Here is a 13,569-nt window from a genome sequence, read left to right on the forward strand (position 1 = left end):
ACCAATTATCAATGGAAGAACTCTAGCTTCATTCAACAAAATGAATTTTCTCTGATAAATATTGTCCATTTTTTAGAATCTGGCTTTGAGTCATTTCACAGCTGACACACTTAAGTAACTGACACCTCAAATCGTATCTATTATACCATCATGATAGGCCAGGAAGGTGCACAGATGGACTGACACTGGTGTGAGAATATTCTTAATACACATGTGGGACTACTGAAGTGATCTTTTAGATATTACCTATTGATTTATTTTTTACCACTTTTGATATATCTGGAATGTAGGATTTGCAGACCTGCTTTTTGTTGGTTGATCGGAGTTGGCCAAAACGACAAATTCCAGAATGCTAAGGGGTTAACCCAAGTGTACTGAACAACCTAGAAGTACAGTAGAGACATCCCCAGCCCTAGTCTTCGGGCGACAAAGCATAATTAATTGTTAATGGCAATTTGACCACTGTAGCCCTGTATATCAAGATAATAAATAAAAATAGATAAATCCAGAGACAAATATAGATTCTAAATATGCAGATACTAGTTATGAAGATAGAAAGACTGACAGGTTCTAAGGGGTGTTTATGTCACTTCCCTAATAGCTGCTAAAATGTCACGTCTCTACACGGTTATTTACTAAGACCTCCTGGCTGCAAACTGGGGCAAAGTCTGTGCAAAAGAATTGCACCAGATTTATCAAAGGGAAAACTCCCATTGCTTTCAATGGGGTTCTTTTTCTTTAATGAATATGGGTGTTTTTTGTATTAGTTACTTACTGGAGAGACGTTGGTAAATAGACTCCAATAAGCATGGCGGATGGAAGTAGGTGTGTATGGGAGGGAGGGGGCGAGGTGCTGCAACCACCTCTGGGTTTATACATTTTTACATTATGGAAATGCATGTATGTTACAGATTTTGTATATGTAACCCTTTTATCCTGCCCCCCCCCCCCCCCCCACCCCCTAGATGAGATGGGGGGTATGCTCCTCACTGGTTACCTCAAGTGGTCTGGGTGCTGCAACCTCCTGCAATAGGAGGGCTGAGGGCTCCGCGGTGGTGTGGGGAGAGCCAGGACAGGGAACAGGGGGAACAGATTACCTTGATGCTGGTATCTTCTGATGGTGCAGTGCCTCCAGCCAGCCAATGAGGATCTCCTGTTGATCTTCAGGGGATGGACCCTCACTGACACTCCTTCAAACCCAGAGACATGAATCCACACAGCAATGTCTTTTCTTGGTGGCTTTATTGCAGGCAAATGTACAGCATATCACAACAAACCTCTTCAATGCATATGCCCTTCTTCATACTATGGAGCTCTTCCACTGTTCATAACAGCATACTTCCCTCCCTCCTGTCCCTGTGGGGTAGGAGGGAAAGGACTATTTTCTCTCCTTCTCAGCTCACTCTCTAACTCTCAACTGAACCTAACTGATAATTTAGGAGGCATGTCCCAATTTGAACATCCTTGGGGAGTGTCTCTAACTCTGACTCATTACAAGCCAGAGCCGGATACAGATTGGCCCACACACAGCAGGGGGCGATCCAACCAATATCCACCCCTTAGATTGACAGCCCTCAGAGTTGCAAGGCCCGCCAGGCCCACCAAGAGGGGGGGGGGGGGGGGGGGAGGGAGGAGGGGGGGGGGGGGGGGGGGGGGAGGAGGAGGGGGGGGGGGAGGGAGGAGGGGGGGGGGGGAGCGGAAGGGGGGGGGGGGGGAGGGAGGAGGGGGGGGGGGAGGGGAGGGGAGGGAGGGGGGGGGGGAGGGAGGGGAGGGAGGGGGGGGGGGGGGGGGGGGGAGGAGGGGGGGGGGGGGGGAGGGAGGGGGGGGGGGGGAGGGAGGGGGGGAGGGGGGGGGGGGGGGGGGGGGGAGGGGAGGGAGGGGGGGGGGGGGAGGGAGGGAGGGGGGGGGGGAGGCGAGGGGGGGGGGGGGAGGGAGGGGAGGGAGGGGGGGGGGGGGAGGAGGGGGGGGGGGCGCGAGGGGGGGGGGGGGAGGGGGGGGAGGGAGGGGAGGGGGGGGGGGGGGGGGAGGGAGGTAGGGGGGGGGGGAGCGAGGGGGGGGGGGGGGGCGGGAGGGAGGGGAGGGAGGGAGGGGGGGGGGGGGGGGGAGGCATCCCGGGCCCCCTGCGCGGCCAGGCGCCAGTTAATTAAAAAAAAAAAAAAAGAAACACAACACTCTGTGCCGGGTCTCCCTGTTGGCAGCGCCGGAAGTCTGCAGCTGGGTAAGCTTCCGGTGCGCCAGCGTGAGAGGGAGGCCTGGCGCATGCGGGAGCAGCCTCGGGAACAGGTGCCAGCCGCTAGGCCCCCGCAGCATCGTGCCCTCCCCCCCCGCAGCAACGTCACCCCCCCCCCCCGCAGCAACGTCACTTTCCGTGGCCGCCCCCCCCCGGAGAGCCACCGGGCCCCCGCAGTGCCGCCAGGCTGCTCCAGCCCCGCAGCAGTCACCACCGTGGCGCCCCTCCCAGCACCGCTAGCTCACAACTGTGGCACATACACCCCCCCCCCCCACAGTGCCGCCAGGCCCCCGCGGTGCCGCCAGGCTGCTAACGGGGTCCCCCCAACACCGCCACCCCCCTGCGGCTGGGCTACCGGGCCCCCCCCCCTACCCGCAGTACCGCCAGCCACCGGCCCTGCCCCCCACAGAACCGCCCCCCCTCCCCGCAGCAACGGGCTCCCGCCGCCCCCCCCCCAGTTCAGCCAGTCACTGCCCCATCCCCCCCCCCCCAACAACCAGCCCTCTGCAGCCACCGGCACACCGCCCCAACCAGCCACCAAGTCTGACCTGAGACCACCCCCCAGGTAAGTCTGATTTTTATATATGTATTGGGTGGGCTGGGGTATTTTATATATGTATTGGGAGGGCTGGAGTATTTTATATATGTATTTGGGGGGGCTGGGGTATTTTTAATATGTTTTGGGGGGACTGGGGTATTTAATATATGTATTGGGGGGGCTGGGGTATTTAATATATGTATTGCGGGGGCTGGGGTATTTAATATATGTATTGCGGGGGCTGGGGTATTTAATATATGTATTGCGGGGGTTGGGGTATTTTTTATATGTATTGCGGGGGTTGGGGTATTTTATATATGTATTGCGGGGGGTGGGGTGTTTTATATATGTATTGGGGGGGATTTGGGGTGTTTTTATATATGTATTGGGGGGGGTTGGGGTATTTTATATATGTATTGGGGGGGGGTTGGGGTATTTTTTTTATATGTATTGGGGGGTGTCGAGTGCTTTTTATATGTATTGGGAGAGTCAGTAGCCAGTAGCCAGCCACCGGTGCCCCCCTCCAGTAGGAGCCACCAGTGCCCCCCCTCCAGTAGCAGCCACCGCCCCCCCCCACAACAGTAGCAGCCACCGGCGCCACCCTCCAGTAGCAGCCACCGGCGCCACCCTCCAGTAGCAGCCACCGGACCCCCATCCACAAGGTAAGTCTGATTTTTATTTGTATTGGGGGTGTATTTTTTATATGTATTGGGTGGTTAAGTAAAAGTTGCGCGCTAATTTTTTTTTCCGTGGTCGGTGCGCTATGGGTTGGGGGGGGGGGTCCCTGCTCCATCCATTTGTCCCAGGCCCCATGATTTCTGTTGGCGACCCTGAGGCCCGCCCTTGAATACTGATACAATATTCAAGGCTGGAATACACACACAGGCCTAATAATGGATTTAACCTTTCCACTGCCTGCACTAACAGGACTGACAGAGGAAAGGCCCAGAAACAGAAGTAACTGCCGGGAGGCCATGTTACATATATATAGTCCAATACCCCAAAAATAGTTTCTGCACTCCTTAACAACATATCCCTACATTGAGAACACTGCATAACTGGGCTCCTTTCACCAGAGCTGTCAGCTTTTATCTACCAATGACAGAAGAAAAATCCAGTTCTTGTTCCTAAGCACCCACAACCCAAATCCCTACCCACTGCCAAAGCTTGTTCTGATAACAGACGTTACTAACAGATCAGGGTTCTGCGATAAAAAGGTGGAATAATTATAACTCTGTATTGCTGATTGTTTTATCTGTTCATAAAATAACTGAAATAATGATGAGGATTTACGTGTACTGTATGTGCAGATGGATCGGCTCTGTGAGTAAAGGCAGTGACTGAAAAAAACAAAAACGAACAATGACTTCGAGTTTGAAGCAGGGGAACCTGGTTCAAATCCTAGTGTCAGCTCCTTGTGACCTTAGAGGCGTCTTCCTCCTTTCGCGATTGGGCTTGCACTGAATTAATTTCCATTAGAGATTTCTGATAGTGCTAACTTTGAACCCACGATCTTGGAGCCTTTGGATGTTTTTTCCCTTCTTGACCTTAAGTATATTGTGGGAGCATAATAGTACTGAGGCGTTTTTAGGGAAACTCTCTCCCACTGGCACTTGTTCTGTGGGAATGGGCCCGAAGAAGGGGTACACCCCCCAAAACGTTGACCCCCTTATTTAATTTATTTTTGTCCTCCCCCCACCCCATATATTTTTCTCCTCTCACTGGTTTTTGCACTCCTTCCTTTTGGTAATCCCTTTCCATTAGTCCATAGGTGTCCATAGTCTCCCCCTCACATTCATCCATTTCCTGCTCCTTTATTCAAACGATTGTGCCTGTAGATACCTGTAAGGAGTATTTATTTTCTTTATCTTTGCCAATATGTGCATTGTTCATATTATCTGCCCATTGTGGTTTCTGCATTGGTTTTGTTATTCATATTGCCTGATTTACTCTACCAGTAAATATTGTTTTTCATGACAATCTTGCCTTGGAATTTCTACCTACTTTGGATGCTGGGAATCATCTTTTCTTTTTTTGTTACAAGCGGCGGATTTCAAAATCCGCCGCCCCTAGGTACAGCTGTTGCGGCCGCCTCCATACCTGCCGCCCCCTTCATCCTTCTGAACCGCAGCGAGGGACTTTGCACGGCGTTACGTTGCCATGGTAACGTGACGTTGTGACGTCATTTGACGATGCGGTTCAGGAGGGCGGGAGGTAAGGAGGCGGCCGCAAAAGCTAAAATCACTTCGCATTAAGTCTGATAGAGCTGACAGCGCGGCAAAAGTATATGGGGGCGGATATTTCTGCTTCCCCCAAATTGTGCCGCCCAAGCCCAGGCCTAACGGGAAATCTGCTACTGATTGTAACTATTGAGGGAAACATAGTCCCTTTTTGTTCCCTTTGCACCACATTTTCAGGATATTATCTTTAAATATTTTGAGTCTAAGGCGTGTAATATAGTGCGCTACTGTGCACGCGCATCAATTATAATTGGCTGTGTTAGCCAGACGTTTCTATACTAGGGATGCGCACGCACGACCGTGAGCGGTGGCGCAGTAGACCAGGGAAATTACAATAAAATTGTATTTTCGCGCTGCTGCCACGCTGCAAACCAATCACAGTGCGGCCTAACGCGGTGACATCAGTCATGCCCCTTAACCGCGCGCGTCACCGCTTGCAGCCTACAAACTAAACGTGCACGGCACACCGGTCGCGCGCCCGCACCGCGCAGCAGCAACAACTATAAAACAAGCCTAATACTTAGTGCTGTCTATACTCCATACTTTGTACAGTGTAAGTGTGAAGGGCTTTGAGTCCCATTAGGAGAAAACGCTATACTGAAGTTATTATTATTATTTCGGCATCGGCACCATATGAGATCCCATATTTTTCTGTCCCAAGCGCAGGGTCCCCCAATCTGCCCCTGCCATCCCGCCAGCAACGTGACAAGTCGGCACTATAAAAACAACATCGCCTCACACCTCACACACACCCCGCGCGCCCCCGCCTCTACACCACGTGTGCTGCACGTGCCCACGCGTTGAGCGGGGGGTTCGGTGGGGATGTGTGCAGCCTAGTCTGGTCCTCCCCCCCCACCCCCCTGCCTGTCATTCCTATTGAGCGGCTAGACCTGCGCTGCTCCATCCTCCCATGCGCCCGGCGTGGAACCGTCTGCCCTGGTCACCTTCGGATGCAGCGCGCGGCAGGTCGTTGTTGACCGTTAACGGTCGGGCCGGGTGCAGTCCTCACGACGCTTCCCGCAGTCACGGCCGGCGAGGCGCGGGTCACCGGGCGCCTCACCGCTTTCATGAACCACCCAACTGACCCTCTCTCTCCCATCACTGCAGTTTGTGAATTTGCTACCTCCCCTCCTCCCCCTCACATCTATTAACCCTCTCCCAGGATCCCTGCATTCGGTACCTGGGATGCCAGAGGTGGGGTCCGCCATGTTATCCGCCCAGGAAGCTGCCAAAATCTACCACACCAATTACATCAGGAACTCCAGGGCCATCGGGGTGCTGTGGGCGATCTTCACCATCCTCTTCGCCATCGTGAACATCGTGTGCTTCATCCAGCCGTACTGGATCGGGGACGGGGTGGACACCCCGCAAGCCGGCTACTTCGGGCTCTTCCACTACTGCATCGGGAGCGGCTTTAACAAGGAGCTGACGTGCGCCGGCAGCTTCACCGACTTCTCCTCCATCGCCTCGGGAGCCTTCAAAGCCGCCTCGTTCTTCATCGGCCTCTCCATGACGCTCATCATCGGCTGCATCGTGTCCTTCGGCCTCTTCTTCTTCTGCAACACGGCCACGGTGTACAAAATCTGTGCCTGGATGCAGCTGTCATCGGGTGAGTCAGCAGTGCCGAAGCGGAGGATCTGCCGACCTCCATGGGAATGATGTACAGGTGCAGGCATCCCATACTTAATTTGATTTATATATATATATATATATATTCCAATAGAAATTGGACACTAGCCAATAATAGATATTATGGGGGGCACTGTAAATCAGTATGTACATACAGTAGTTACTGTATAGTAATCAAAAGTCCACATGAGCAGTCAACCACTCACCTATCAAAGGTTCTGATGGGGCTGAAACATGGATTGATGATTGGAATAAAAACTATCAACTATTGGTGGTAAGTGACTGCTCATGGACTTTTGATTACTATACAGTAACTGTGTACATACTGATTTACAATGCACCCCATAATATCTATTATTGGCTAGTGTCCAATGTCTATTGGTGTGTATATTTATCAATTATTCAAATAGGATGGCACTTACAACACAATGTGAACTGGCCTGGGTGCACTAAATTATATTTCATATAAGACTCCAAGATAATAGGCTCCTTTGAAGAAAAAAAAAAAGTATTTTATTTTACAATGAATATTATATTTATAATATAAATATGAAACATGTTTCAGGTGTTTCAGGTGATCTAACGATCTATCAGCTATCTTTGTTTTTGTGTGTGTACCGTATACTGTACATACATACAGTCTGCAATCCTCCGCAGCAGTGAGGTGAGGTTTGGGTAAATACAAATGCAACAGGAGCCAGATGTCTAGATAAAGTCGACCAACCGAATACATTTGTAAAAAAAAAATTTTGGCCTAAAATAGTGTGTTGGTATAATAGTAATCTTGTACCTAGTGCCATTAAAATGTAGTGGTACTATGCTTGATTTCAACATCTGTTAACGTAAAAAAAAAAACCTATTTGCATTTAAAAATGAAAATGTCAGTTTGTAAATACAAACAAATAGTATTCTGTGTCCTCATGTACCATGGCAATCCCATCCCATCTTATTTATGGAATGGGACATTCGGACCGTGTCGCCGCGACCAATTCCCCGCCGGTGTTTGGCCGCAGAGGGACCCTCCGCCACAGCCTCTCTGCCACGGCTGGACACTGCTACCGATCGCTTCTGATAAGGTACATTTTAGAATTGGGGGCTAACTTTAGGAGTTATAGCGGTTAGGGTAGGGGTTAATTTTAGGGGTTTTAGCTCTTAGGTTAAGGGGTTAAGGTTTTTAGGGCAGGGGTAGCAGTAGTGTTATTATTAAGGATTAAGATTAGGGGGTTTTAGGGTAAGGGCTAAGGTTAGGGGCACACCTTGACGGCAAAGCGGCCAGCGGTGAGTATCCCTGCGGCGAAGTCCCTTGCGGCTAAACACTGGCGGTCACTTCATCGACCAAGTGTCCTAGATCGTCCTATTTAAGATACAATAATTTAGTGAAAACGAATGTTCTTTTGTTAACCGGTAACAATAGATAAAGAGTCTGACAAAAGTAGTGGTGCTGTCTGATCTATGTATGAAGTTCTACAGTAGCAGCTGTGTCAGTCCTGGAGAAATGTAGATTTGATGTAGGTTGTAGTACTTCTTAGGGGACCAATATTAGAGTTCTTTTGAAATAAGTGTTCAGAGCTTTACAAAACTCCTATGTTTCTACTGTACTCTTGAAGAAGAAACCTATCCGGTTTTAAAAGCTCTATCAAGGCGAAAGTGGTGCAATTCTGGGTTAAAAAATTGCACCATATACATTATATCAGGGGGGGAAATCATATTGATTTCTATGGGATATTTGTCCCATTTTATTTTTACAATTTCAGATCGCCATATGTTTGTTGTTGCAAAGAAAGTGTAACAGAGCAGTTTAACACAAAAGCTGTTGTCAGACTGAAATGATGTATGTGTAATTTCTGTTTTGGTAGTGAGTGTCTTTAATGCAAATTTATGCTGTACAGTACGTGGCGTGGCATGATGTGAATTTTGAAGGTTACATTGGGAACAACTCAAGTCTTCAAGGACCACTTCAGAATCTACAGGGACCAGACTTTTACCCATTTGCTGCCAGATGGACCATTTATAGCTTATTTCTGCAATCTGCTATTTTCTCTTTGCTGTGTTTTTTTTATTTCACTGACATTGGTAGATACCGTAGCAACCTCTGTTTGGCAAGGGTTGCTTTCTGCTACCTGAGCAGAACAGTTTTCAAACTATCTAGAGTACAACAGCCAAAGTGGTTTGCATCACTATAGATGACAAAACGGGCAACTCAACAATGTCAAAAATAAAGACCATAAAATAAAAAAAGGAGGATTTAAGTAGAGATCACTTCATTAAGAACCCCTGCATTATAGGTACATCTGTAATGTATATATGGAATAGTCCATTTAATTTTCTTGAGTGCATAGAATGTCTTTTCTCTGCAACTAATATAAATAATTCCCATGGACTTGTAGTTGGTAACCATAGAAAAATAAATCGCACACTCTTCAACTGCAGTTCAACAGCCAAATTTAAGGATATTTTTATTGCCCCATCTCCTTACTTCTTTCCAAGCCCGGTCACCCTGTGGCTTGGGTGGAGGGTGGCACTCATCATTAAAATGTAACTCATCGCTGGCCATCTTTAAAAACATTAACTCTTTACATGCCCCTCCCCTCGCCAGTTCTCTTGGCTTCAAGTGGGCACCGATCCTTCTTGCAGACTTTCCATACTGCTCTGTACAGTATAACACACTGTGTGTGTGTGTCTGTGTATCTTCCCCACAGGAACCCGAAATGTCGGGCTCCTGTGTGTTATAGGTCAATAAACACCCTCTGTTTTTGCATATACAGTATTTTGTCTGGTGCTGATAATTAGACCATTCTGGTCTTTTGATTATTATTATTAATATATATATATATTAATATAATATAGCGCCTGTGCTGTGGCTTAGTGATGTCTGACCTGATTGTCAAGTCAGCACTGCGCTGCTCAGTGAGGAGAGTGGGGAGCTGGGAGCCGGGATAGTCGCAGGGGGCAGGGCCAGCTGGAGCTGGGAGGGTAGATGTAAGAGTCAGTTTGTATCTGTGTATGTGCCATTGCTCAGCGGAGTGATGAGGATCGGAGAGCAGGAGGCAGAAAAAGGGCTGGAGCAGGTGTAGTCGGAGGGGGCGGGGCTAGACAGTGCTACATGCGGAGATGTGAGTGCCTCTGTGTCAGTGAGAGTGTCAGTTTCACAGATAAACACAGTGACAGAGCCAATGACGGGTGGGATGGGGCAGCTGGAATACCCCCTTCCCCTCTGTATCTGTGTGTGTTTAAGTGTGTCACAGATCAGGTTGAGCGATTTACTGGTATCACAGTAATATCGTGATAACTCCTCTCCCACATCAGCATACTGTGAGATGTTATCACGATATTACCATGGTGCCGAAATGTGGGGGAGAGAGCAGGAGATTGAAACTTGCCACGCTGTGGGTGGGAGATCGGGGCTGTGGGCTGGCATGCTGCTCTCAATCCCTCCTGCCGTCTGGGTGTTGCTTCTCACTGCAGAGAGGGAGGGGGGAAGAGCATCTGGCAACTCTGTGTGTGAGAGGCTGCAGAGAGGTGAGAGCAGGAATGCAGCATGTCATGTAAAACCCCCCCTATCTAGCTCTTACCCCCTTCACTCATCCTCCAGGTGGGACTTAACCCCTTCGTCCCTGCCACTGTTAACCCCCTTCCTCCCTACCACTGGTAACCCCCTCCTTCCTGGGACCATTAACCTCATCCTAGCTGGGACTCTTACACCCTCTTCTTTCTCCTCCTCCTTTCTTTCCCACTCCCCCTTCTCCCTCCCCTGATACTCACCCTTTCTATGTCTGCGCTTCACCTTCTCTCACCTTCACTGCTTCCATCCCTCTCATTCACTCACCACTCATTCCATCACTCACCCTTAGATACTTCAGTGTTTGTATTCTCATGAATAAGGGTCATTTAGTTAAACCCTTTGGCCAAAGTGTTATAAGCCTGCAGCCACTTCATGGCATGACCAGTATGCACGTCCTGACACTACCTGTGAAAATTTTCATGTACATCATATTTTGGAGGGAGAATGGCCTTAATAGACCTGTCCTGCACAGGAACATGGAAAACCCTGCTACTTAAGAAGTGGGTTGGGGTGAGCCAAAACCCTGGAGGGAGGGGCCACTAACCTCCAAACAACTGACACCAGTTGAAAATTAATAAACACACAATTCCAGTAAGCTGTAACACCAAAACTCACGTGTGTGTGTGTGTGTGTGTGTGTGTGTGTGTGTGTGTGTGTGTGTGTGTGTGTTTTTTAAGTGCAACAATAAACAATATCAAGTGATGTGAAACGAAACCAGAAAACAATTATAAAAAAATGTGTATATATACAATAAATATTGGGAGATGCTTAACCGTGTCTGCCTTTCCCTATGTAATGCAGCCAATTAGGTCCATGACCCCACATAAGCCGAGAATTGGAAATGCAAAAGAATGACCTAGGTGCAGAAAAAAGAGAAAAGAAGGGGAGTGGAAAACAAAGATAGGGTAGTATGTCTGTAAAATTGTCACGTGTAGATGGTAAGAGATACACTCACAATTAGATGGATATATAAGGGCATGTATCCAAATCAATTGGATCTGGAACTCAGTCTTGTAGTCTGACGATAAATAAATACATTTATAGGGAGAGGGTGTGGCTCAGTGAGTAAAGACACTAACTGACATTGAGAGTTTGAAGGAGCCTGGTTCAATTCCCGGTGTTGACTCCTTGTGACCTTGGGCAAGTCACTTTATCACAGGCACCAAAAACATAGATTTTATATTCCACAGGACTCACAGATGTATTTTTTGAAGCCATGAAATAGATTAAAAAAAAGTTAAATGGGGTCCATCTGGCACTTTGTCAAGCTCCTGTAGGATAGCTAATTACTCGTCGTATGCAGCCCCCGTAGTTCCTCAGGCTGTGGTTGCAACATTGTTAATTCAAGCAGGTGTCCTGTAGAATCCAAAATGAGTTCATCAGAGGAGATGGGGATACCACATAGCGAAAGCCACAAATTAATGGTGTGATATGTCACAAATATCAGCATGGTATATGATAAATACTGTTGGCAGCACTAGACGACCTCACGCGAGATAACATTACCCAGAGCTCAAGATCTGGCCGAGTCTGAAATGTGACACCCGCCGAAAGCGTAGAAACCATGCACCATATGCAAGTGTCGGGGCTCCAGTCTATGCAGTGGTTTGTTGTTTTAATTTTCTCCCTACATGTCTTGGGAACCAACAGTATAACCACACGCCGGAGAACTTCCTTTTTTTCTTGACGACACATTGAACGTCAAATGTAATATTCGTGTCGCACTCATGCGTGGCATATAGTCTTATACCAACGTGAGAGGGTAATAAACCAGGATTATCCCCCGGATCCTGGGTACAGCATTCCTATGGCCACATATATCAGCAATGGAAAAAGTGGTACCCCATACATGAATGCCGCCCCTCCCCCAGTTGTATGGAAGCATAGCCCAGTATAAAGATGTCAGGGTCCAGTAAACAATGTGAATTCTGCGTAAGAAATAAAGTATCATATATTGCCTTTATCTCGTCTGCAAAAAGCAAGATGGTGCCAGACAATTGTGGAGACCCTTCGGATGTGTAGTGTTCAGTTCCTGTATCCAATACCACTCCCTACGTAGTAGGAGCTGTCCCAAATTACCCTCCCCCTGTGGGTCTGGTGATGTGATGAAATGGCATGCAGCGCAATGCCAACAGCTGGTGACCACAAGCCAAAAAATGATGGCGACCGGTTGTTCAGTTTTATCTGTGCGCAGTGCAGCCTTTATACTGCATCTGTGTACCACCATACATTCTTTAAATTAGTCGTACTGTACCAATGCAGTAAAATCTGCATGGGCACTTAATTAGGTAAACTATATGGTCGTAGTATACGTGAGTCGGAGTTTAAGGTTTATAGGTCTTGATCGAATGTGGGTGTTCAAACGTTGACCCAAAGATCAGGTTGTTGCATGTTACGCAACCATAGCATTTAAAGCATCCTGTTTTACCCAAAAAGTCCCTGCATGTTGGGCATATGCTTAGAAAAAGGGTCCGTAGCAACCAATAGGTCCCTGGGGGTTTTGCCCCTACTCTGTCTAAAGGTAGGAGGCATCTTAAATTATGGATCTCGTGACTTGTCACTCCAGAGAATGTGCTAATGTTTTCGTATGGACTTCTTAAAGTTTCTGGAGATTGGACTATACCTGTTAACAATGATGTTACTGTTCATTACTCCAGTGACCTTCTTTGATCCCGACAGGAGGTCATTTCTGTCACATTCAAGGGCATGGTTCATGGCACTGTAGCCTTTGTGTAGGAATTTGTTACCCATAAGTCTAAGCCGCTCAAGTCTGCCAGGATCACTCACTATCCTTGCAACTCGAGGGGTAATGGGTGAAAACTGCTGGCGTGCAGTAGAGTGTTTCGATCTAGGTTTTGTGACAAGTGTAGTAGATTCTGTCCCATATGATTGATTAGCCTGATATCGAAGTAATGGATCTCTTTTACATCGCAAGACCTTGTTGGCCTAATACGTGTAGGGAATGAAGTGTGTCGAAAAATACAGCGATTCTCATGAGCCAAATCCAAATTTAGAACTATTCATCAAAGTAGCAATTAATGAAAGGTAAGAAAAGGCTATTGCCCCAAATATGTTCCTTCTCATATGTTTGCATGTAGGTGTTGGCATACACACGTGCCATATTTGACCCAATCTCAGTGCCTGAAGGGTAAAGGTAAAAGTCTGATTCAAATTTAAAGTAGGTTTTTATGGAGGATGATGGTAATTAACAGCCTAAGAAAGTGAATGGGGGGACCGACGTATCTAGGGTTGTTAGTGATGAGTTGCCGAACAAGCCACCATATCACCCTCATGGGGGATGCAGATATAGATGCTGGATACATCCATTGTGATCAGCAACACTCCTGTTTTAATAGAACCAAACTTGTGC

General features: G+C 48.0%; 1 protein-coding gene across 10 annotated transcripts in view; it reads left to right on the top strand.

Annotated features, from left to right (window-relative positions):
• Positions 1 to 5,797: 5,797 nt before the first annotated feature.
• LHFPL3 (LHFPL tetraspan subfamily member 3) overlaps positions 5,798 to 13,569 on the top strand; it is a 148,756-nt gene continuing 140,984 nt past the window's right edge. For 6 of the 10 annotated variants that reach the window (XR_012801614.1, XR_012801613.1, XR_012801615.1 and 3 more), the window contains exon 1: positions 5,798 to 6,617. Coding sequence is in view for 3 of the 10 variants with exons in the window: in XM_075599656.1 (XP_075455771.1) it covers positions 6,194 to 6,617 (424 nt within the window). In the remaining 7 variants the exon portion in view is untranslated. The remainder of the gene's footprint in view (positions 6,618 to 13,569) is intronic. The other 4 variants (XM_075599657.1, XM_075599658.1, XM_075599656.1 and 1 more) reach the window with 3 other exon arrangements.

This window comes from Ascaphus truei, chromosome 5, assembly GCF_040206685.1.
Source record: "Ascaphus truei isolate aAscTru1 chromosome 5, aAscTru1.hap1, whole genome shotgun sequence".
Lineage (NCBI taxonomy): Eukaryota > Metazoa > Chordata > Amphibia > Anura > Ascaphidae > Ascaphus > Ascaphus truei.